Below are 24,440 nucleotides of genomic sequence, written 5' to 3' on the forward strand. Positions count from 1 at the left end.
AACTGGAGCTGATTTGGTTTTCTTCTTATCCCCAGTCCCTAGTCTGGTGTGTGACCCTGGTAGATACTTAAATGCTTATTGATCAACTGTTCAAGCCTTAATGCTATTTTCTTCTGTACAGTTCTTTGTTGGCAATACATGAAAATCTACCTATACAGGCCATAAGCCTTCCGGGTGACCCTGAAATTTTTTTATTTATTATTTTTGGAGATCATATGACTCATCATTTTGTAGTAGTGAAAGATTAGTGATAGGCCTTTGTGTCTAGCAGAAGGGTCAGTAAATACATTGCCTTATTTTCCAAAGGCAATATGGAAGTTCAGTTCATTTCTGGGCCCAGATCATTAACTTTTCACAGTGTCTGGATAAGATCTTTGAATTAATGGATAAGTTCTACCAATTGTCTATAGAAGTGCATAAGTTAGTCTGATCAATAGTTGTTCTTCATTTACTTTTTTTTTTGTTAGGTGAATACAATCTGTATTCTTTTGAGTGATTAGAGCCTCATTTAAAAGGCTCTGCAGTGTTCCAGGATTTGGTGCAATCTGAATAAAGTTATCTGCAAAAAAGGACATCCATTGGATGTCACTATCTTAAAGGACTTTCTCCTTCATTTTGACTTTGCTTTGGACATACTCCATGACAGCGATCAATGCTCTTGGTGAGGATATGATTTCCTGTTTTATGCCTTGTTAGATGTTAGTAAACAGAGGACTGAAAATTATTTCTTGCTCATAAGTCTTTCAAAAAGTTTGTATGATTTTGGCATATACACAGGAGATAATTCTTTGAAGGAGAACATTTAGAACTGAATTTTGCTTTTATTGAATCAAAAGCTCTTTTAAAGTCAGTCAATAAGCAATAAATACAAGGGAGGGTGGTCTTGTATCCTTTCTATCAATTATGTGATATTAAATAAGTAGTCTGTTACAGGATATCATCAACAAAAATCAGCCTTTTCCATTCTCAAATCTTCATCAAGGAAGTCCTTGTTGTTTGGTAGATCATTCTTCTAATAATCTTATAGAAATGGGGGAAAAGAGGCAAATGGATCAGTAATTACTGGGTTTTTTCTTACTTTTTGATGATAAGATCTGATATTTTTAACTTTGCTAGCATTTTCTCTTTCAGCTGTTTTGAGAACTGATAAATGATCTTTCTCAAGGCTCTCAGAACCATTATTATATCATCATAGACTTCTTTATCTCCATGGCCTACCCCAGCTGCTCTGCATATCTTTTTTTTTTCTTCAGTGTCATTTCAAATTTTTCATACAAGCACACTTGGGACTGGGATATTAGAGTGGTGACTCTGCTGTCATGGCTAGAGAAAGGAGTTTGTAATAAAAATGTATAGTGATTTTCCACATCTTTCATCTCTTTGTTGTCATTCCTCCTGTTTCATCTTTAAATGTGCTTGGTCTCTCCACAAGCTTTCTAGAAACTTGTTTTTCCTTCTATTGCTTCTTAGTCTTTGATGAAGTTATCCTGCTTATCATTATCTACCATCATTCTCTGTAATATTTTACAAATAAGCTTACATTCAAAACTGGTACTGGCCTTAGATGCCATATCTCTCTGTTTTGGAAAGGAGATTAAATGCTGACTGAGAAAGTTTCTGGGAATATTGGTCTCCTCATCATGATAAATAATTTATAATGGCTGAACTACTTTAAGACATGAGAATATTCACTTTCATGGACATACTCTATTTTATTTTAACATTTTCCTTGAGGGGGCGTTGAGAGCTTGACCCCCAAATAATCAGGTTGGAATCACTTTAACTCGTGTCATATCATCTTATTATTTTTCTTCTTCCTTCTAATTTGGTATTGATTTTGACCTTTACTTTATTAAGTTAGTAGTCTGAAAGTTCAGGTAGAAAGATTTAGAAATGATTACTACATTGATAATCAGTCATGTCCTATTTGCTAAAACAGAATCACTATTTTTTGTTTTGTTTTTTCTTTAAGAAAATGATCACCATGTCCAAGCTCTTTTTATTTATTTGTCTATTTTACCTAACATAGTAATACTAGAAATACATGAGGTTTTTGTATAGTCTATTTTAATTTCTTTTATTCTATACTCTTGATCAAGGTTTTCGAACCTTCCTCTTTCCCATGTACACTTTTGCATTGGAGACACTGAGTATTAAATCATGTATTGATTTAATTTAGAATCTTGAGTTCTACACAGAATTATTCTCTCTCTTCACACTCTATAACAGATGTTGGAACATAAGCTACAATTATTTTAATGCTGGTCTCTGAGATGATCAAATGTCAATAATTTTAATAATTTGATTTGTGGATATGATAAAAAGAATTCCACCAAATCCTTTGTTTGCTTTTTCAAGGAGAATAGATGAGCTATCCTGCTAATTAGTTCCAACTAACCTTTGATTTCTGGTTGCATTTATAGCAAGAATGTTAAGATGTAATTTATTTCTTCAAACAGTTTTCCCAGTCATGTGTCACTGGAAAAGGATTTCATGGAGAAAGCATTAATAGCTAAGCCACTCTTTTTAAGGTGATCTAGAACTTTGGCTAGTCTTAGTATTATTTGTCCTTTTTTCTGATACTGTGCTAATATGTAAACAAAATAGGTAACTTTTATGAGTTACTCTCATCTCAACTAGAGCCAGTTTATAGTAATGAAAATTTTCCTTTAATTGTTCTAATAACAGCCCCAAAGGTACAGAGCTAAGTTATCAGGATAGATCCTCTCTACTCTCCTCTTAAAAGTTCACATGACATTTATTTTATTGGGGTCACCAGGAGAGAGCAGATAATGGCAAATATTATTATAGTTGGAATAAACATTCACATGGCACCACAACTTTAATGAATCTGCTAAAAAAAATAAAGGTTCAAGCAAGAAAAAGAAAACACAGTGGTTTCTACATAGTAGGCACTTAGTAAATGTTTGTTGAATTATATCATTTTGGGCATTTGGAAGACTATGGCCTTTGGACAAGTTACTTCAGAAATATGTTTCAGTTTCCTGATTTGTAATATGATGGAAGTAGATAATATGTCACTTCTCAAGATGCTTCTAGTTCTAGATCCTATAATTCTATGAAGTGGATGCTATAAAAATTATATCTGGTGGAAAATTTTGTCATCTCAGTGACATACTTTTCCTGTATTATATATTCTAGCCCTGGAATTCAATATTGAAAAAAGTTCTAAATTGCAAGAAACTACTATAACCAATCAATATAGAAATCTATATAGAATTATAGAAAGCTGATCATATCTACACTCCAGGTTTTGTATTCCCAAGCTGCCCTTTTAAAAAGAAAGGGGGGGGGGCTGGAATCATGGCAGGGATAGAATAAAAGAAGAAGCTACCATCTGTTCTAGAACTTCTTTTGAAAAGGCAAAAAGGCCTTTGAAGTATGAAGGCCAAAGGCCTGAAGAAGGTGGCTATAAAAGAGCTTCACAAGATCTGGAGAAAGGATATCTGTGAAAGAGTTAAAGGGGGGCAGCTGGGTAGCTCAGTGGATTGAGAGCCAAGTCTAGAGATGGGAGGTCCTGAGTTCAAATCTGGCCTCAGACACTTCCCAGCTGTGTGACCCTGGGCAAGTCACTTAATCCCCATTGCCTAGCCCTTAACACTCTTCTGCCTTGGAACCAATACACAGTATTGACTCCAAGATGGAAGGTAAGGGTTAAAAAAAAAAAGAATTAAAGCCTACAATATGGAACACAGATATGTACAAATGTGAAATTCACCCACTGAGAATGTCAAGAAAAGCTGGCAAACACTACATACTGGTGAACTCAAGTGAGCTTTCCGAGATCAGAATTAAGAAGTATCAATGGTTTAAGTCCATAGGTCCATAGAGTCTGCAGGTCTTTGCTGTCAAGAGCCTTTTACAGCACTTTTATTAAACTCAAGGGGGCTTAATTAAAATGCAAGAATTGCAAAACCACATAATCCATAGGGTTACCAAAACTGTGAATGGCTTGATATATAAATATAGTTATGGAAAGTTCAAGAAAAAGAGGATTGCCTTGACTGATAATGTCCTTACAGCAAAATCTCTTGGAAAATATAGAATTAACTTCATAGCAAACTTGATCCATGAGAATTTTACTGTTGGTAAGCAGTTCAGAATTTTCTGTGGCCCCTCAAACTATTTTCTCCATAGATAGGAATGAAGAAATAAACAATACTTTTTTGTGGAAGGATGAGATGCTAGTACCAGGGAAGACAGGATCAACAGGCTTATTAGAAGAATGAGCTAATGATCATCTTTCTAATGTTTGTTTATAAAAATCCTACAACAAACTAAAAGAGCATTCATTCCAATTAAGCATTTTCTAGGTACCTATATCTGTACATACCTAGTTTGTTAAAATACAAAGACAAAAATGAAAAAGGATTTGCCCTCAAAATGCTTATATTTCACTGGAGAATACAACAGGTATACATATAATACAAAAGTCAATACAAAAAATAAAGTGTCTTCAAAGTAATATCAAGGAGGAGAGATCTAGCAATCTGGGAGATAATGGAAGGTGATTACTTAAGCAGAGCTTTGAAGGACTATAAGATCTCTAAGGAGAAAAGCAGAGAAGGGAAAGAGCATTCTAGGAATTGAAGATAGTGAACAGAGGCAAAGGCAAAAGAAATAGCGTGTTGTACAATAAGTTTAATAAAAAAAAAAGCCAGTTTGACTGAAATGTAGAGCACATGAGAATTACTCATTTGAAATAACTTTTAAAAAATTGGAAAGAAAAACAGGAGCCAAGATTATGAAGTTTTGCAAATGCTAACCGAAGGAGATTGTATTTTATCCTAAAAAAGATAGGGAATCATTCAAGCTTCCTCTAAGTCGAGGCACATGGCCAGACACACTTTATGAACATCAATTTAGCAGCTATATGAGAAGCATGCGGAAAAGGGGCAGACAGGAAGCAGAGAGACCACTTGGTAGGCTACTGAAACAGTTCAGGCTAGAAAAGATAAAGGCCTAAATTAGGATAGTGTCTATATTGGGTTGAGAGATATGAGATTGTGCAGCAGTAAATTGTGGTCGAGTCAATTAGACTTCAAGTCTGATAGTATATGGTATTATAGTATGGCATATGTAATAATATGGAACAATGATGGTATATGTAATATACCATTACATATTTATATATTAAAAAGTATGGACTCTGTGATTCATTTCATAAAGTCTGGTTTGTAGTTTCTATGTATATAAAATGTTTACTTCTTAGCACTTTGGAACTTTAATGCTATCATTCCTAACTCTGGGGAAAGGTAATGAAATAATATTGCTTACTAAAAATATATACAGGCATATACACTTTTCTACATCACTCTATTAATCATTAAGAGTTTTCTGATTTTTTAGAACCATTGTGTGATGGGGTTATTCTTCCTTTTCTCTAAAATCTGGGTTATGGTTTAAATTTTAAAATCCCAAGTGAAAAAGATTTTATAATAAGGCTTTTGGTTCTCATTTGAGAGATACGATGAAATGTAATGATTTTAAAATAAACAAGTTAACCTTGCTATAATTTAAAATGTACACAGTCAATGCAAAAAGAACCACCATTTTTGTAGGTTAAACTATATATGATGGCATTAATGAAGCTGGAAAACTTCATTTGTAAAATGCACCTTTTCTATTACAGTTTCAAGCACTGCATTTTCTCTAATCAGTTTCTAACTCTTCCAGTTAATTTCATACTTGGTAACCATGCATAAATGGTGCTTGGGAAGGAGAAAAAACAACCTAGCCAATCACACTTAGTTGTATTTGGGGGCAATAAACCTGAAGTTTGGTATTAATGGGATAAAAACCTTAAAAATTACAGTATATTTGCAAACTAGAAATATGGAAAAATCGGATGGGTAGGATATTAATCATCAAACAATATATGAACTTTTTCGGGTGAATTTTAATTTAAAGTTTCAAAATATTACTAGAAATCTCAAAATTTTGGCCAATTTTATTACGTTTCAAATTGTCTAATAACTTTAACACAGAATAACTTAAAAGTTTATAGAAATATGGAATTACTTACAAGTTGCTCAGATTTCACACCATATAACTGTATGGTCTTTGCCACATTTTTTGATACAGCTAAAGTAAGGTTTGAGTCAACTGCAGCCACATTAAGTTCACTGCAAAATATAATTATTTATTATAAGCAAACAAATAATTCACAATCTATTTATCAACATGGTAAAAGGCAGCACCTCAACCTAATACTGAAGCAGAACGATTACTTGTATAATAAGTTCACTGATCTTTACCAGGAATTGTCTGCCTAATCGTATTACTAAACTCTACATTTAGCAAGAATCTGGAGACAGATTTCTTAATGACCAACCATTCATTAATAAAGGCAAATCATCTGTGGTTTCATAGCTGTGATTAAGAGAGTAAATTGTATACAAATTCTAAAGTGGCACTATTTTTCAAAACCTTTAAGTGCAATTACAGGCAATGCAAATCACAAACATCTGCAGGGAAGGGTAGCACTTGAATGAAAATGTTGACCTTGGGAGGCCATAAGCTAAAAATACAAATTTCAAATGATTCATAAAGAAACTGAGTTGCTATAGAAATCTTTCAAATTCATATTATTTCATATATACTAATATTTTGAATAGAATCAAAAAATTGAAATATGGATGCAATTTGGAATTGGTTTAATTGGATTGAATGTGAAACTCTACTTTATGTGTATATATACTAAACTCTAAAGTCTAAGATTAATTGGCAAATTTTATGACTTCCAGAAAAGTGCTTTATAATCTAGTGCCCAGGGAAAGAGCACTTCAAGATAAAAGTTGTAATAAGATCAACTAGACAAATATGAGAAATGAAAAACACGGAATATTCAAAATCATTTGGAGAAAATACAAAGAATTACTCAAAGTTAGTGTCCAATGTATGACGGGAGAAAAACACCAATAGATTCAGCAATGTGCCCTTACCCAGGTGGTTACATTTAACTTCAAACTATATAGATCAGAATGTCAGGAATTTCTTCATATTCTTTAAAAGCCAAGTTTTAATGGGGTTAACAAAACTCTTTAGAGAATGTAGCACTACAAATATGCATTGGGCACTTTGGGGCTTACAGACAACACATGAGATGACACTTTTGGAAGGCCTCAGCAAGACTAGAAAATTGTAAACCCTATATGTTACTGTCTCCTCGAGGCTATGAGTTTTCATTATAATATATAGCTTGATTCATCACAAAAACAAATCCCTCTGTGCCATGAAAGAGAATGATAGATTTACAAAATGTAGGGCTATAAGGGACTTTAGGGGTCATTATTTTAAAGATGAAAATACTGAAGCCCAGAGAGGTAAGCAAAGATCATAAGTAAGAGCTGGGACTTGATTAGGTCTTATCAGGACAATTCTGCTGCTCTTTCCAACCTACAAGGCTTTCTCAATTTGTTTATTTATATTTAAAAAATTCTTTTCATTTTGCCCTCCTTTAAGTAGTTCCCTAGACAGCTACCTACTTTGTATACTCCTAAGTACTCTGGCTTAATTACATCACATGTAGAAGACAGAATAGAATGCATATAAAAGAAGAGATACATAAACATTGAATTTAATGGTTGTTAAGAAAGTGGTGGGAATCAAAATACATCTGAGATTATCATACTTATCACAGTTAAAGATATTATAATGCTCTTATGACTAGAAATTTACAGTCATGATTGGGGAAATCAAAATAGTAAGGGTCAGGGAAAGATTTAGGATCATCACTGTTTGGACATATTAAATTGTGAGCAAGGATTTTGGCCTTTATATCATACTTCTGTATCGATATTCTCCTCTCCTTTCCCTTTGCTACAATATATAAATCCCATATGCAAGGTTATATGGCCATTAGTTAACTTTAACTAGTTCTGTAACTTCCCCCATAAGCTATTTTGCCTTCCTCAGGATGCTAGCTGCAAATGCTTAGTATTAATATTTCAACAAGTTATTAATTACCATAGGGACTGTGACAGCCTCAAAAGCAACCTAATCTGGATAATGGTAAGCTATGATATTTACAAGAAAGCCCTCCTCTGTTATCAGGCATTCAAGAAATATATCACTAGAGATTCATTCCCTTTTGGGGGCCTTCGTGACTGTCAAGACTTTCATGAAGAATTAAAAACAGAACATCCATACTTATACTGTTAATACCCTCTGTAACCTTTGATAAATCACAGTAACCTCTATATTTCTGTGTTTTAATTTATGAAATCATTTAAAAAATTAAATGGAGAGTGCAGATAATTAATTATATGGAATGTTAGGGATTTACTATAATGTATGGCATTAAGTTTGCTATGCTATGTTAGCAAAAGCACAATAATTAAGATAAGCTACATTTAGAACATATTAAAAGTTTTATCAATACAAGTTTTAAGTACTCATATATTTGAAGTACATTTTTCTTTCATTTATAATGTTAATTCTTTGAGTGCCTGGGAATAAGTTAACATCTATTGTTAATAGTCTTCATTTGTGAAATGATCATTTAGAAATGACACAATGTAACTTATTTTTAGCTTCCATTTCTGAATACCACGTTCCATTTTAAAAAATGCACATACCTGGCTATGGTTTTAATGATGCTGTCGAGTTCATCAGGAGAAGGTGGATTCCGGCCACCCGGGGGAAAGACCAGATTGATAGGATCAAAGAGTCGAGATAATGATTTTGAAAGGTAAGCTGCTTCATATGGTTGCAATGAGTCTTTTAAAGCCTTTTCTGGACTATAAATACAAAAATTTTGAAAAATGAATTTTAATTTTACGTTTGAAGATATCATTTAATCCTGATGAGTTTTATTACTTCTCTCCTACTAATTCTTCAGTTCTTTTCCAATAAAACTACAATGGCACACCTTCTATCAAGAATACAATTTTGGTGTGTTAGGCTAATGTATAAACCTGAGCATCAATCTCTTACCAAAATGCCTAATTAAGTATGCCACTGATATGCAAATTTAATTATATGTGCTATCTACATATGTCACGTACCATATATCAGCATACATTATGTTAAGTCAACCAATCTAGACTTAAAAGACAGTATAACAAAAACTCATTAATTTAAGCATCAATTCCAGCTGAGGTTAGGCTCAACTTGACCTCTGTTTAACAAATGTTTATTGGTAGAGATGATGAATTAAGATGATAAATAGGAGGACAGGGAAATTTTTAAATACTTGAGAAAACAAAATGCACTAATTAGATAGGTGGCAACTTTGACCATCCAAACCACAGTTGATAATTAGGCAATAAACACTTTCTCCAAGGGAAGAAAGCCAGAGCAGGCAAAACAGTGGCGGATAGAAGGCCTGGTGTGCTATGATGCTCGAGGTCATGAAGACTGAATGACTGTATGACTGAACAAAAGGCAAGACAGATATCACAAGGTTTTTGCACTATACAGCTCTGTCTGAGGACCTTTATATATTCACTCAGAGCTTATTCACTAATAGTTTGCACACAATTCTAACAAGTTTGGTTATCTAGTTGCCCAAAATACAGAAAAAGAGAAGAGAGAAAGCTATTCTAGGCAGCCCAAGAGTAAGTAGTGAGGGGGATAATTAACAGCAAGAGAAGGTGGGACAGGGGGTTAGAGAGAGAGACTATAAAATGCAGACCCAGGTATCATCCTTGACTCCTTCCTATCTTTCACCTTCCCATATGCAATCTGTAGCCAAGGCCCGACAATTTCCATTTTTGTTAAATCTACTGAATATGCCCCCTTCTTTCCTCTGGCACTGCCACTATCCTGGTACAGGCCCTTGTTATCACATGTCTGACCTATTGCAATAGCTGGTTGGTTGGGCTCCTAACTAAAAGCTTCTTCTCATTTCAATGCATCCTTAATTCAGCCACTAAAGTGATTTTCCTAAAGCACAGGCCCAATCATGTCACATCCTACTCAATAAACTCTAGCAACTCTCTGTCACCTCCAAGATTACACACACACACACACACACACACACACACACACACACACACACACACACACACACACACACACACACTCACTCTCACTCTCACTCTCTCTCTCTCTCTCTCTCTCTCTCTCTCTCTCTCTCTCTCTCTCTCTCTCTCTCTCTCTTATCTATCTTCTTACATCCTTCCCCACAACATACATTGCTTGATCTAATAATGCTGGCCTCCTTGCTGTTCCATTTTCTGACTTTGGGCATTTTTCTTGGTTATCCCCCATGGCTGAAATGCTCTGTCCTTATCTCTATCTCTTGATTTCAATAGCTTCCTTCACTTCCTTCCTTCAGCTAAAATCCTAACTTCTACAGGAAATATTGCCCAATCTTCTTTAATTCTAGTCCCTCCCTCTGTTAATTATTTCCTATTTATTCTGTGTGTGGCTTGTTTATACACAGTTGTTTGCATGTGATTCCACTGTTAGACTGGAAAGCTCCTTAAGGACAGGGATTATCTTTTGCCTTTTTGGGAACTCCAGTGTGTAGTACAGTGCCTGGTATACTCTAGGTTTAAATAAATGCCAAATGATTGATTTGGCCGAGCATTCAAAGAACTGGGAAGTAACCTTTTCACATTTCTCAATTAAATTAAATTCAACAAATATTTATATAGCAACTATTATATAAAAAACATTGTGTGAAGCACTGAGTAAAATAAGACATAGTTGTTGAATAGTCTAGAGAGGGAAAATTATTTTTCCACATGTAGGCTTTCTTTGGACAAGTTTTTTTTTTCTGCTCTAGATCCTCCTCTTCCTTCTCCCTCCTATCTAGTGTAAACCTTAAAATTTCTTCGACTTAGGAATGTTGGAAATTTCCCCATTGGGAAATTTCATACTTGAAAAAATTTCCTACTGATAGTAAGAACTCTATTGGAATGTGAAACTCCTTGGCATGGGAGGATCCTTCTCCTCCCTACTTAAGACTACTTTAGGACAGAAACCTTTTGCTAAACAATGGAAAGGGCTTTGACCTATGCTTAAGCATAGAACAGGAAGTTCTTTGAGTCATGATTGATTTTAGAATTGATACAATAGAGATACTTGGAATGACAGAACCAGGTCTTGGAACTTACAATCTCCACCCTACTCAGAGTAACAGGATTTAGGAAGGGCTGCAGCAAAGATCAAGGTTTAATTATTTGAGAATATGACCTTCAACAGACATGTGCAAAGGCCATAGACCTCTGGGCGGTCCTGGGTTAAGCTAGAGCCACCATTGGCACAGGGGAGACATCGACAGTGATTGGTAGATGTGAGAACTGAGGGGAGGGGACTTAGATGGTTTCCTTAAAGATAGCGGGGTCTGAGGACAGGGAGAGGAGGTTTTGTTCGAGGAGGTTTTGCTCTGAGAGGTTTTGGCTCTGAAGGAGTCTGAGAGGAGAGAGGTTCTGGAGGGAGAGCTCCTGGAGAGGTCTGAGAGGAGGGCTTACTCTGAAGGAGGCTGGAGGTGGAGGCCCCTGAGACTGTTTCTCCATTCTGGTCACGTGAGTGATAGGGACTGATCTCTTTTCTTTGCCTCAGCTATCTAAGGGCTTGGGCCTTTGGCCCAGCCTAAGCAGAGGGGGTATTTAAGCCCTATTCCCTTCTATCCCATTTCTCTCTCTCTCTCTCTCTCTCTCTCTCTCTCTCTCTCTCTCTCTCTCTCTCTCATACCTTTCTTCCTCCTGTTTGTAATTAAAAATTCCATAAAAGGTTGACTGCTGACTTGAGTTTTCATTTAGGAATTACATAGCTGAATTCCTTGGCAACCTTAAATTAATATATATCAGTCTTTTAAAATGATTTCCATATCACACTAGTATCTGCTCCTTTTCTGAAATCATAGGTGCTAGAAACTTTCAATCTCATTAACTAAAATTTCCATGCCTAGGATATCAGAAGTAAAAATGGATGAATGAAAAAAAGCATTGTTTTAAGTGTTTACTATGTGCAGAGGACTGGGTTAAGCCCTGGGGATATAAAAAGAAAATTAATATGGGTGTTTCTATCAAAAAACTCACATTCTAATGAGGGAGACAATAGCTATGGAAGGTTTCAGAGGTAAATTAGATGGAAAGGTCTAATGAATCTTAGGTAGCACCATGAAAACTGATGGTAATGCCTTTTCTTTAAAGTCATTTCTGCCAATAAGATTATATCAAATGTTGGAGGAGATGTGGAAAAATTGGGACACTAATACACTATTAGTGGAACTGTGAACTGATCCAACCATCTGGAGAGCAATTTGGAATAATATCCAGAGTTATAAAATTGCATACTCTTAGACTCAGCAGGGTCTGTTTCCCAAGGAGATCAAAGAACAAGGAAAAGAACCTATATGTCCCAAAATATTTATAGTAGCTCTCCTTGTTCAAAGAATTGGAAATAGAGGGGAAGCCCATCAGTTTGGGAATGGCTAAACAAAATATGGTATATGATTGTGATGGAGTACTACTGTGCCATAAGAAATGATGAACATGATAATTAAAAAAAAACTTGGGAAGAACTACATGGGATAATGAATATCAAAATGAATAGAACCAAGAGAACATTATATATATATATACACATAGAACTAAAACTTGAAGAAAAACTGGTGAATTCCTCCTCCAGAGAATGAACTGAAAAATGGAAACATGAAAAACATAATCTACATAATACACATGTAGGAGGGGCTGAAGTTCTTGCAAATCAATTCTATTAGTGAAGAAATAAAAAATAAAATTAAAAAAGTATCATATTAGATTCCGATGCTGAACCATTTGAGAGTACGACAAACTGGTGGTTAAGAGGATTTTGTTGTCAGTCTTTAGTAACTGTGATTATAACAACTTCAGGAGATATTCCAAGTCTAATGTAAAGGGTCCTGGACTGACTTCAATGGGTTCTCAAGGAAAATGGTGGGGAGGGGGTCAATATGGTTGTTGTTGCTTAATCTATATGGCATATGTAGCCTCCTGTCTCTCCCTTGGAGTGTCTTGCTCCTTCAGTGATGTTGGGTTGCCTGCCCCATGGGAAATCAATCAGATATGACTACTAGGGGCACCACCACACTCTGGAAAACTCTTAGTTCTTGCCAGAATCATGGACCATCCATTAGATCTAGCCAGAGTCTGCAAGAGGACCAGGGTTTAAATACTACCTCTGGATTAGTCAGTTAACCTCTTTGCCATCTCAGTTTATTTATCTATAAAGGAAGGAGATTGGACAAGTTGAACATCAAGGTGCTAGAAACTTCCCTTATAGCTTCCCTAAATCTTTCTAGCTTTAAATCATTTTCTAGATCTATGATTCTCTGATATTGCTTGAGGTCACAATGTCCCTCTTACATTAGCAGATTATGGATATATTTTGCCCTGTTTTAACTGGTTGTATGCTTGTCTTTCCGGTGATTGTGAATTGAAGGTGCTCTTGTTCCCATTCCCTGTGTTCCTTGGTCTATCAAGTTAAGCCACAAGATTTCCTATTGCTTAACTCATATATTATTAGCCTATCTACTTCTTTAGAAGTTTCTAAGTTTCTTTTAAAACAGTTACCACAAACTAAACATGCACAAAAATTCAATGGATGAAAATGAATAATTATATAAAATGTAGAGAACAATATATTCACACATTTTTCAAGTTTCTTTAGAAATTAAACACTCTTAAAATGATCTGTTCTCAATAGAATTAATAAAGCAATTAAATATACATACTCATAATCCTGCTTTTTCTGCATGAATATGTCTTGCACATCATCTTCTACCTGTTGTAGATCAATGTAGAGGTCTGTGGTTCCACTTGAATTAAAATTACCTTGAATATTTTGATTATATTGTTGAAGACGTTTCCATAAGTCATTATAGAGACGCAATAATTTAGGATATTCACCTTCAAATGCTTGCTTCAAAAACACAGAAGCTATAAAACAAAACAACAAATGACTAAATAAATGCATTCTCTCTTCACTCTCTGTCTCCCTCTCTCCTCCCTCAACCTATTTTTAAATGACAGTTTTTTGCAACATCAATACCAGATCTTCTAGGAAAACCTTTTGGACAGAAAGAGGTTTGGATTATCATTCATCACAAATTTTGAAGATTATTTAATATATCTATTGTAATTTTCCTCTCACCATTTTCATGGATGCTATATAACTTAAATCTTAAGACATTTTGGCAATTCATTATTTACCTCTACCATCTCCAAAGGAGGAAAAAAAACCCTCATATTATTTTTATTTATAAAAAGTATTAAAAAATACACCAAGGACAAAGCCAATTTTTAAAACACCATGCCATAGAAAGCTTTAAAAGTAGAACAGTTCTACTTAGAGTGTTCTACTCCAAATTGGAGATTCTACTTCTTCCCATTTTATCATTGAAAATGGGGTCTAAAGACTTTTCTTCTAATTTTTAGAAATATTTGGTCAATATAAAGCAGTAAAAATTGATGAAAACATTTGTATACAAAAAATAAATGCAAAGGTATTAAGAAGTAATTTGATAGGGCATTTCCTACATCATCTGAGTCAATGAAGGGAACACTGGACTAGGGATGAAAAGATATGGATCCTACTTATTTTGTCTGTACTACTCTAAATGAGACACAAACTTCTGAAACTTTTTCTTCATCTATAAGGTTCAAGTAATAATATTTGCTTTGTCTACCTAAAATTATAGAATCTTAAAAGTCATTGAGTCTAATCATCCATCCTCTACATAGGAATTTTCTTTGTACAATAATTCCTGACAAGTTGTGATTTAGCCTATGCATAAACACTTTCACTTATATGCAAAATTTCTTGCCTCATAAGGAAGGACATTAAATTATAGTTTTTCATAATCTGAAGTCACCTGATGTCAAAGTATAGTAGTATTCATCAAATTTTGAGGTAGCACAAAGGGTAATGATTTGACTGGATATACCTAGACAGCATATTACCATTTATGCAAAAGGTGGCATAAAAGATATTTAAGAATATAGTACTAAAAAAGAACTAATGTGGTTATCTGACAAGAATAATAAATGGAAAGCCCAAGTAATACACGAATTTTCAAAAGCCCTTCAGCACAATGGATAGATACTCTATAATTGATTTATGGGATAAATTAAATAATAATTACACAGGTTGAAAAAGTATAAATAGATTAAATGCTGCATTTTTACAGTGATCACCCATTTCAACATGATCATGGGTTAATTATAGTATAATGGCTATATTGATAAATATAGTATTATGGCTAAGAGATTCCATGGAAATTTCTATAAATGGTCTTTCAAACTTTACCTCAGCTATTAGGTTAAAACTTAAATAGTACTTATTCCAGTGCCTGGAACATAGTAAGCTCCTAAAAAATCCTAGTTTACTTGTATAGTATGTTTTCAGTGCTTCAGTTAGTTTATAGTTGATTTTTTCTAATTTTGTCAAGCAAATGCTACATGAATCTCTTGAATTATAGTATGCTTCAAGTAAAAGTTGCTACTTGTTGAATAAATGAATGAATGCTACTTAAGAATTTTGCAAGGTTAACAGCTACATAACAAAATTTGGTTATATACTCAAAGTTCCAAAAATTTTGTTGAAAAAATTTTCAGACATTAAATTTAAAAAATAGTTTAGATAGCTTTATAAACATTTCTAAAAGTACACTAACAAATTGACATCTAAGGAACAATCATAATAAAAAGAAAAACATTGCTTTCAAATTTGAAATCCTTAGAGTGGTCCTGTTCATTTATCTGTCCTTATATTCATATTTAGAAAAGCAAAGAAATTTAATGAAATCCTCTCTACAAGTTTCTCTTATCTAGTGAGCCGCATAGTTGCTTGTAAGTAGAGGTGGTTTTGTTTAATCATGGTTGTTATACTCCAATTACAGTAACTTTTCTAACCATACTCCATTACCTCAAGGTTCTTTGACTTTCATGGTATGGGTTTTACCCTCTTTCCCATAGTAACAGCCCTTTAAAAATTTCACCATTTGTCCTTCAAAAATTTCTGTGCCTATTTGGAATTATGTCCAAAGAGCTTGAAAAGATTGCCTGCCCTTTTTTTATGAAAGATTCTTTATTTTTTGAAAATTTTATTTAATTAGTCAATTTAGAACATTATTCCTTGGTTACAAGAATCATATTCTTTCCCTCCCCTCCACCTACCCCTTTCCATAGCCAACGCACAATTCCACTGGGTTTTACATGTGTCCTTGATCAGAACTGATTTACATGTTGCTGGTGTTTGTACTAGGATTATCATTTAGAGTCTATATCCCCAATCTTATCCCCCTTGACCCAGGTAATCAAGCAGTTGTTTTTCTTTGGTGTTTTTACTCCCACAGTTTTTCCTCTGAATGTGGATAGTATTCTTTCCAGTATATCTCTCTGAGTTGTTCGGGATCACTGCATTGCCACTAATGGAGAAGTCGATTGTATTCGATTGTACCACAGTGTATCATTCTCTGTGTATAATGTTCTCCTGGTTCTGCTCCTTTCACTCTGCATCAATTCCTGGAGATCATTCCAGTTCACATGGAATTCCTCTAGTTCATTATTCTTTGACACAATAGTATTCCATCACCAACATATACCACCATTTGTTCAGCCATTCCCCAATTGAACGGCATCCCTTCATTTTCCAATTTTTTTGCCACCACTAAGAATGCAGCTATGAATATTATTGTACAAGTCTTTTTCCTTATTATCTCTTTGGGGTATATATGAAATTATTATTTCTATGATTTGTTCTTTAACTAAGTGATTTTGATGATTTGTATTATTTAATTTCCAATTAATTTTTGATTTGCCTCTCCATGAACTCATACTAATTATTATTTTTACTGTATTATGATCCAAATATATATCCAAAAATAATAATTTATTATTACTGCTCTTTTGCACTTGTTTACAATGGTTTTATGGCCTAGTACATGGTCAATTCTTGTGAATATACCATGTGCTGCTGAAAAGATACATTCCTTTTTGTCCCTATTTATTTTTCTCCACATAACTACTGACTCTAAATTTTCCAAAATTTCATTCACTTCTCTCACCTCTTTCTTATTTATTTTTCTGGTTTGATTTATCTAGTTCTGATAGAGGAAGGTTCAGGTCTCCCAGTAGTACAGTTTTTCTATCTATTTCATCCCTTAGCTCCACTAGTTTCTCCTTTAGAAATTTGGATTCTATAACATATGGTGCATACATATCGATAACTGATATTTCTTCATTGTCTATACTGTCTTTTATCAGGATGTAATTACCTTCCCCATCTCTTTTAACTAGATCTATTTTTACTTTGGCTTTGTCAGATATCATGATTGTGACTCCTGCCTTCTATTTCTCAGTTGATGTCCAAAAGATTTTGCTCTATCCGCTTACCTTTACCCTATGTGTGTCTAACTTCCTCATGTGTGTTTCTTATAGACAACATATGGTAGGATTTTGGTTTTTAATCCACTCTGCTATTTGTTTGCATTTTATAATACAGTAGTGGGGAAATTAAGGAGGAACCAATGTATTGCCAGATACTTGGGAAAAAGGGAATATATAGAAGGTAGCACCACCTCTTCTTCCCCTTCCTCAGGGACAGATGCTTGACTATGGAGTCTGGTCTGACTAGAGCTGAAGGGTAAGTGAAGGTCCCTTTCAGTCTCCTTCTTCTTTAGTTAAGGTATTTTGTAATTCCCCCTAGCACATTGAAGATGATTAAGTCTTCAGTAGAACCAAAATATCTATTTATTGGGTAAAAGTATTGAGGTATAATGAGGGTAGAGGAAACAGGAAGTCCCTGACTATTTCCCCTCTAAAAATGGGTTTAGTGGTTTGAATCAGGAGTCTGGGTCTAAGTCCCAGACTATTTAATGTTTTGGTGAGCTCAAGATGTTGGTATTCCTGTCTCAAAGATGTGATTGGTATAGATTTTCTTCAGTATAAGCTCTGGTCTTCCCCTAAGGGAAAAGTCTCTATACTAATTATATCACTGATGAATGGATGATCTTCTTTTTCTCAGCAAAGGATTAATGGACATAGGTTATCTTCTCAGTAGGGGTTTTGTTCCTTGTCTCCTCAAGCCAAGCAGAGAAGAAGAACCCGGCAGGTGTCAACTGCTCCAGTTTTAACTTAGCTGGAATGTTCCATCCCATCCCTTGATGGCAACAGGATTCCATCTCAACTTTTTCTGAGACAACTTTTCAAATCCAGTCTTTTCCATTCATTTTGGACACTTCCCTCTTTTACAATGGTTGAGTTCATTCCATTAACATTCAGAGTTATGATTACCAGCTGTGTATGTCCCAACATTTTGATTTCTTCTCCTAGTCCTGACCTTTCTTCTTTCACTATTTCCTTCTACACCAGTGTTTTGTCTTTAATCAGTCCTCCTCATTCCGACCCTTATTTTACTATCTTTTCTACCACCCCTCCCTTCTTGTATCCACATTAATTTCTTCAGGGTCTTTTTAAACTACCCCCCATACTCTCCCTCCCTTGTATTGCTTCCCTTCCTACCAGTCCTTTTGTTACCCTTCTACTTCTCTAAAGGGCTCAAATAAATTCTCTGCCCCAAAGGATTTGATTGTTTTCCCTCCTTTAAGTCAATTTCAATGCACATAAGAATTAAGTATTTCCTGAGGACTTCCGGGTAAACATGGCGGCAATCTAGATGCAAATTGCTTCCTCTCCCCTGAACCAAACGAAATAGACTACTTCAAAAGAGCATAAAAATCATCTTTAGAAGATCGGAGGGAATCTCCAGCAGCCCACGACAATGAAGGTACGTGGGGTTTGAACAATTCCACACTATAAGAGGGAGAGAAAGCTCGCTACCAAGTGTGAGCTAAGCTGAGCTGCCATCCCCCACCCCGGAGTAGGGACCAGCTCACTCACTGGAGACAGTGAGGAACATATCTGCAGTGAGTGGGGAGCACCCCAGGGTCCTTGGGATCTAAAGAGTACTCCCAGAGAATTACCCCTCAGAGAAATTTCACTGGAGAACAGGCAGACCGAGGGGGCTCCTGTAAACTGTGATCACTGTGGAGGCTCAAGAAAGGGCCTGAGGCAAAATCTCCTCTGCTCCTCACTGTAGTGAGGGGGAGCGGCACACAAGGGTCCCTGGGAACTGACAAGGACTACCATGGAAGGACACGGAGCGGTTTTACAGGGGAAACCTGCATGCACTGGAGAGAAGAGACAGACTGCGTAGGTGGGTGCACTAACAAACTTCAGAGGCTGGGAAGAATCAGCCTGAGGCAAAAACATCAAAATATGCCTATTTCACTCAGATTTCTGACTGAAAAGGAAAGGAAAAACCACCAAGATGGCTCAGAATGCCCCAAATCAACCCTGAGAAGAAATGGAAAAAAGTGACAATTGAAAACTTTTATGGAGGTAAAACACAGGCTACAGATGGAAAAGAGGATGAAATACAAAGAAAATCAAAACATGCCCCCCAAAATGGAAACTATCCACAAGCTCTGGAAGAACTCAAAATGGAGCTTATCCAAAAGATGGAAACCTTCTGGCTAGAAAAATGGGAACAAATTCAGAAAGAAATCTATAGCCTGACAGACAAAATATCACAATTGGAGAATGAGCTGGAAGCCCCTAACAAAAGGCCAGACCAAACTGAAAAGCAAAACTAGTCCTTAAAGAGCAGAATTAAGCAACTGGAAGACAGTGAGCTTGCAAAACAGCAAGAATTAATAAACCAAAATAAAAAAAATTAATGAAATGGAAGAAAACATAAAATATCTCACTGACAAGGTGACAGACCAGGAAAACAGAGTAAGGAGAGACAACTTGAGAATCATTGGTCTACCTGAAAAACCAGAGATTAACAAAAACATCGATGCCATACTACAAGAAATCATTGAAGAAAATTGCCCAGATGTTCTCAAATAAGAGGGCAAAATAGAAATTGAAAGAGTTATAGAACACCCTCTATACTAAATCCCCAAAAGACAACCCCCAGGAATGTAATCACCAAATTCAAGAGCTTCCAAACTAAGGAGAAAATATTACAAGAAGCTAGGAAGAGAAACTTCAGATACTGAGGCGCGTCAATAAGGATCACACATGACCTAGCAGCGAACACGCTAAGAGACCATAAAGCCTGGAACACGATATACAGAAAAGCAAGAGAACTGGGTCTTCAACCAAGAATCAGCTACCCATCAAAACTGACTATATACTTCCAGTGGAAAGTATGGGCATTCGACGAAATAAAAGATTTCCAAATATTCATAAAGAAAAGACCAGAACTCAGTGGAAAGTTTGACATTTAAACACAAAGAGCAAGAGAAATAAGAAAAGGTAAATATGAAAGAAAGGGAAAAGGAGAAAAGTGCTTTATTTTTTCTTTCATTCAAACCCTCTCCTATAAGGGCCACAATTAGATCAAATTATATATACTAACATATGGGGAAAATGTTATGTGGGACTTTCAAAAATTGTATGCATTAATAGAGTAATCAGAAGAATAACTCATAGGGAAAGATTGGGGCATTAACATGATTTTGAGGGGAGGGAGGAAAAAAAAGAAAGAAAAAGGAAAGGGGGAATCAATGAAGGTACTAAGATATAATTAAAGATATAGAAATAAATTATATAGAACAATCTTTGTCACACAAAGATATACACAGGAAGGGGAGGGGAAGAATTCTCTAATAAGGAGAGGAAAAGAGTGCTAACTGGTAATACCAAAACCTTACTCTCAGTGAAACCAACTCTGAGAGGGAAGAGAATTTACATCCATTGGGATCTTGAATTCTATCTTATCCAACAGGGAAAGGGAGAAGGGCAAACCAAAGGGGATAGGGGGAGGAGGGAACACAAAAAGGGAGGGAAGGAGAGGGAGGAGGGGAAGGGAACAAAAAGGGAGGGGCTAGAAAGGGAAGCATAACAAGGGAAGGGAGTAGGGGGAATGCTTTAAAATAAACCATGGGTTTAAAAGGTAATAGCAAAAGAAGAAAAATCAGAATTAGGGGAGGATATCAAAATGCTGGGGAACTCACAAATGACAATCATAACATTGAGAATGAATGGGATGAACTCACCCATAAAATTAGACAAATAGCAGAATGGATTAGAATCCAAAACCGTACCATATGTTGTCTTCAGGAAACACACATGAGGCAGGTAGAAACCCACAAGGTCAGAATTAAAGGTTGGAGTGGACCTATTGGGCCTCAACTGACAGAAAGAAGGCAGGAATAGCAATCATGATATCTGACAAAGCCAAAGCAAAAATAGACTTGATTAAAAGGGATAGAGAAGACAAATACATCCTGATAAAAGGGAGTATAGACAATGAGGAAATATCACTAATCAACATGTATGCACCAAATGGTATAGCACCCACATTTCTAATGGAGAAACTAGGAGGACTGAAGGAGGAAATAGATAATAAAACTACATTAGTGGGAGATCTGAACCAACCACTATCAAATTTAGATAAATCAAATAAAATAAATAAATAAAAAAGAGGTGAATGAAATCTTAGAAAAATTAGAGTTGATAGATATATGGAGAAAAATAAATAGGGATAAAAAGGAATACGCCTTCTTTTCAGCAGCAAATGGCACATTCATAAAGATTGACCATACACTAGGTCATAAAAACATGGCATACAAATGTAGAAAAGCAGAAATAATTAATGCAACCTATTCAGATCATAAGGCAATAAAAATAATGATCAGTAAGGGTACGTGGAGAGCAAAATGAAAAATCAATTGGAAATTAAATAATATGATACTCCAAAATCGATTAGAGAACAAATCATAGAAACAATTAATAATTTCATTGAGGAAAATGACAATGGTGAGACATCCTTTCAAACCTTATGGGATGAAGCCAAAGTAGTACTCAGAGGAAAATTCATATACCTGAGTGCATATATTAACAAATTAGGGAGGGCAGAGATCAATGAATTGGACATGCAAATCAAAAAACTTGAAAGCAAACAAATTAACCCCCCCCAGAAGAAAACCGTATTAGAAATCCTAAAAATTAAAGGAGAAATTAATAAAATTGAAAGTGATAGAACTATTGGATTAATAAATAAGACAAGAAGCTGGTACTTTGAAAAAACAAACAAAATAGACAAGGTACTAGTCAACCTAATTAAAAAAGGGAGGGAAGAAAAGGAAATTAACAGTATCACAGATGAAATGGGAGACCTTACCTCCAATGAAGAGGAAATTAAGGCAATCATTAAAAACTACTCTGACCAATTATATGGCAATAAATATGCCAGTCTAGGCGATATGGATGAATATTTACAAAAATCTAAATTGCCTAGACTAACTGAAGAAGAAATAGAATTATTAAATAATCCCATATCAGAAAAAGAAATCCAATAGACCATCAAAGAACTTCCTAAGAAAAAATCCCCAGGGCCTGATGCATTCACTAGTGAATTCTATCAAACATTCAAAGAACAGGTAACCCCAATACTATACAAACTATTTGACATAATAAGCAAAGAGGGAGTGCTACCAAACTCCTTTTATGACAAAAGTATGGTACTGATTCCAAAGTCAGGTAGATCAACAATGGAGAAAGAAAACTATAGACCAATCTCCCTAATGAACATAGATGCAAAAATCTTAAACAGGATACTAGCAAAAAGACTTCAGCAAGTGATAAGGAGGGTCATTCACTATGATCAAGTAGGATTCATACCAGGAATGCAGGGCTGGTTCATTATTAGGAAAACCATCTACATAATTGACCACATCAACAAGCAAACCAACAAGAATCACATGATTATCTCAACAGATGCAGAAAAAGCCTTTGATAAAATACAACACCAATACCTATTAAAAACACTAGAAAGCATAGGAATAGAAGGGTCGTTCCTAAAAATAATAAACAGTACATATCTAAAACCATCATCAAACATCATCTGCAATGGGGATGAACTAGATGCATTCCCAATAAGATCATTATTTAACACTGTACTAGAAACACTAGCAGTAGCAATTAGAGAAAAGAAATTGAAGGCATTAAAATAGGCAATGAAGAGACCAAGTTATCACTCTTTGTGGATGATATGGTGGTCTACTTAAAAAATCCTAGAGAATGAACAAAAAAGCTAATCGAAATAATCAACAACTTTAGCAAAGTTGCAGGATACAAAATAATCCCACATAAGTCATCAGCATTTCTATATATTTCCAACACAGCTCAGTGGCAAGAATTAGAAAGAGAAATCCCATTCAAAATCACCTTAGACAAAATAAAATACCTAGGAATCCATCTCCCAAGAGAAACACAGGAACTATATGAACACAACTATGTAACACCCTCCACACAATTAAAACTAGACTTGAGCAATTGGAAAAACATTAACTGGTCATGGGTAGGAAAAAGCCAATATAATAAAAATGACCATCCTACCCAAACTGATCTATCTATTTAGTGCCATACCCATTGAACTTCCAAAAAATTTTTTTTACTGAATTAGAAAAAACCATAACAAAGTTTATTTGGAAGAACAAAAGATCAAGGATATCCAGGGAAATAATGAAAAAAAAAATACAAAGGAGGGGGATCTTGCAGTCCCAGATCTCAAACTATATTATAAAGCAGTGGTCATCAAAAAAATTGTTACTGGCTAAGAGACAGAAAAGAAGATCAGTGGAATAGACTTGGGGTAAGTGACCTCAGCAAGACAGTCTATGACAAACCCAAAGACCCCAGCTTTTGGGACAAAAATCCACTATTTGACAAAAACTGCTGGGAAAATTGGAAGACAGTGTGGGAGAGATTAGGTCTGGATCAACACCTCACACCCTACACCAAGATAAACTAAGAATGGGTGAATGACCTGAGCATGAAGAAGGAAACTGTAAGTAAATTAGGTGAACACAGAATAGTATACATGTCAGACCTGTGGGAAAGGAAAGACTTTAAAACCAAGGAAGACATAGAAAGAGTCACAAAATATAAAATAAACAGTTTTGATTACATCAAATTAAAAAGTTTTTGTACAAACAAAACCAATGTAACCAAAATTAGAAGCGAAGCAGCAAATTGGGAAACAATTTTCATAACAAAAACCTCTGACAAAGGTCTAATTACTCAAATTTATAAAAAGCTAAATCAATTGTACAAAAAATCAAGCCATTCTCCAATTGATAAATGGGTAAGGGACATGAACAGGCAGTTTTCAGCCAAAGAAATCAAAACTATTAATAAACATATGAAAAAGTCTTCTAAATCTCTTATAATCAGAGGGATGAAAATCAAAACAACTCTGAGGTATCACCGCACACCTAGCAGATTGGCTAACATGACAGCAAAGGAAAGTAATGAATGCTGGAGGGGATGTGGCAAAGTCGGGACATTAATGCATTGCTGGTGGAGTTGCGAATTGATCCAACCATTCTAGAGGGCAATTTGGAACTATGCCCAAAGGGCACTAAAAGACTGTCTGCCCTTTGATCCAGCCATAGCACTGCTGGGTTT

General features: G+C 35.2%; 1 protein-coding gene across 1 annotated transcript in view; it reads right to left on the minus strand.

Annotated features, from left to right (window-relative positions):
• Positions 1-24,440, minus strand: part of COG5 (component of oligomeric golgi complex 5) — a 441,109-nt gene that overhangs the window by 81,458 nt on the left and 335,211 nt on the right. Inside the window, exons 12-14 of the mRNA XM_007504435.2 lie at positions 13,691-13,895; positions 8,601-8,762; positions 6,047-6,146 (exon numbers count right to left, since the gene is read on the minus strand). Of these exons, the coding sequence (XP_007504497.2) occupies positions 6,047-6,146; positions 8,601-8,762; positions 13,691-13,895 (467 nt within the window). The remainder of the gene's footprint in view (positions 1-6,046; positions 6,147-8,600; positions 8,763-13,690; positions 13,896-24,440) is intronic.

This window comes from Monodelphis domestica, chromosome 5 (genome assembly GCF_027887165.1).
Source record: "Monodelphis domestica isolate mMonDom1 chromosome 5, mMonDom1.pri, whole genome shotgun sequence".
Classification (NCBI taxonomy): Eukaryota; Metazoa; Chordata; class Mammalia; order Didelphimorphia; family Didelphidae; genus Monodelphis; species Monodelphis domestica.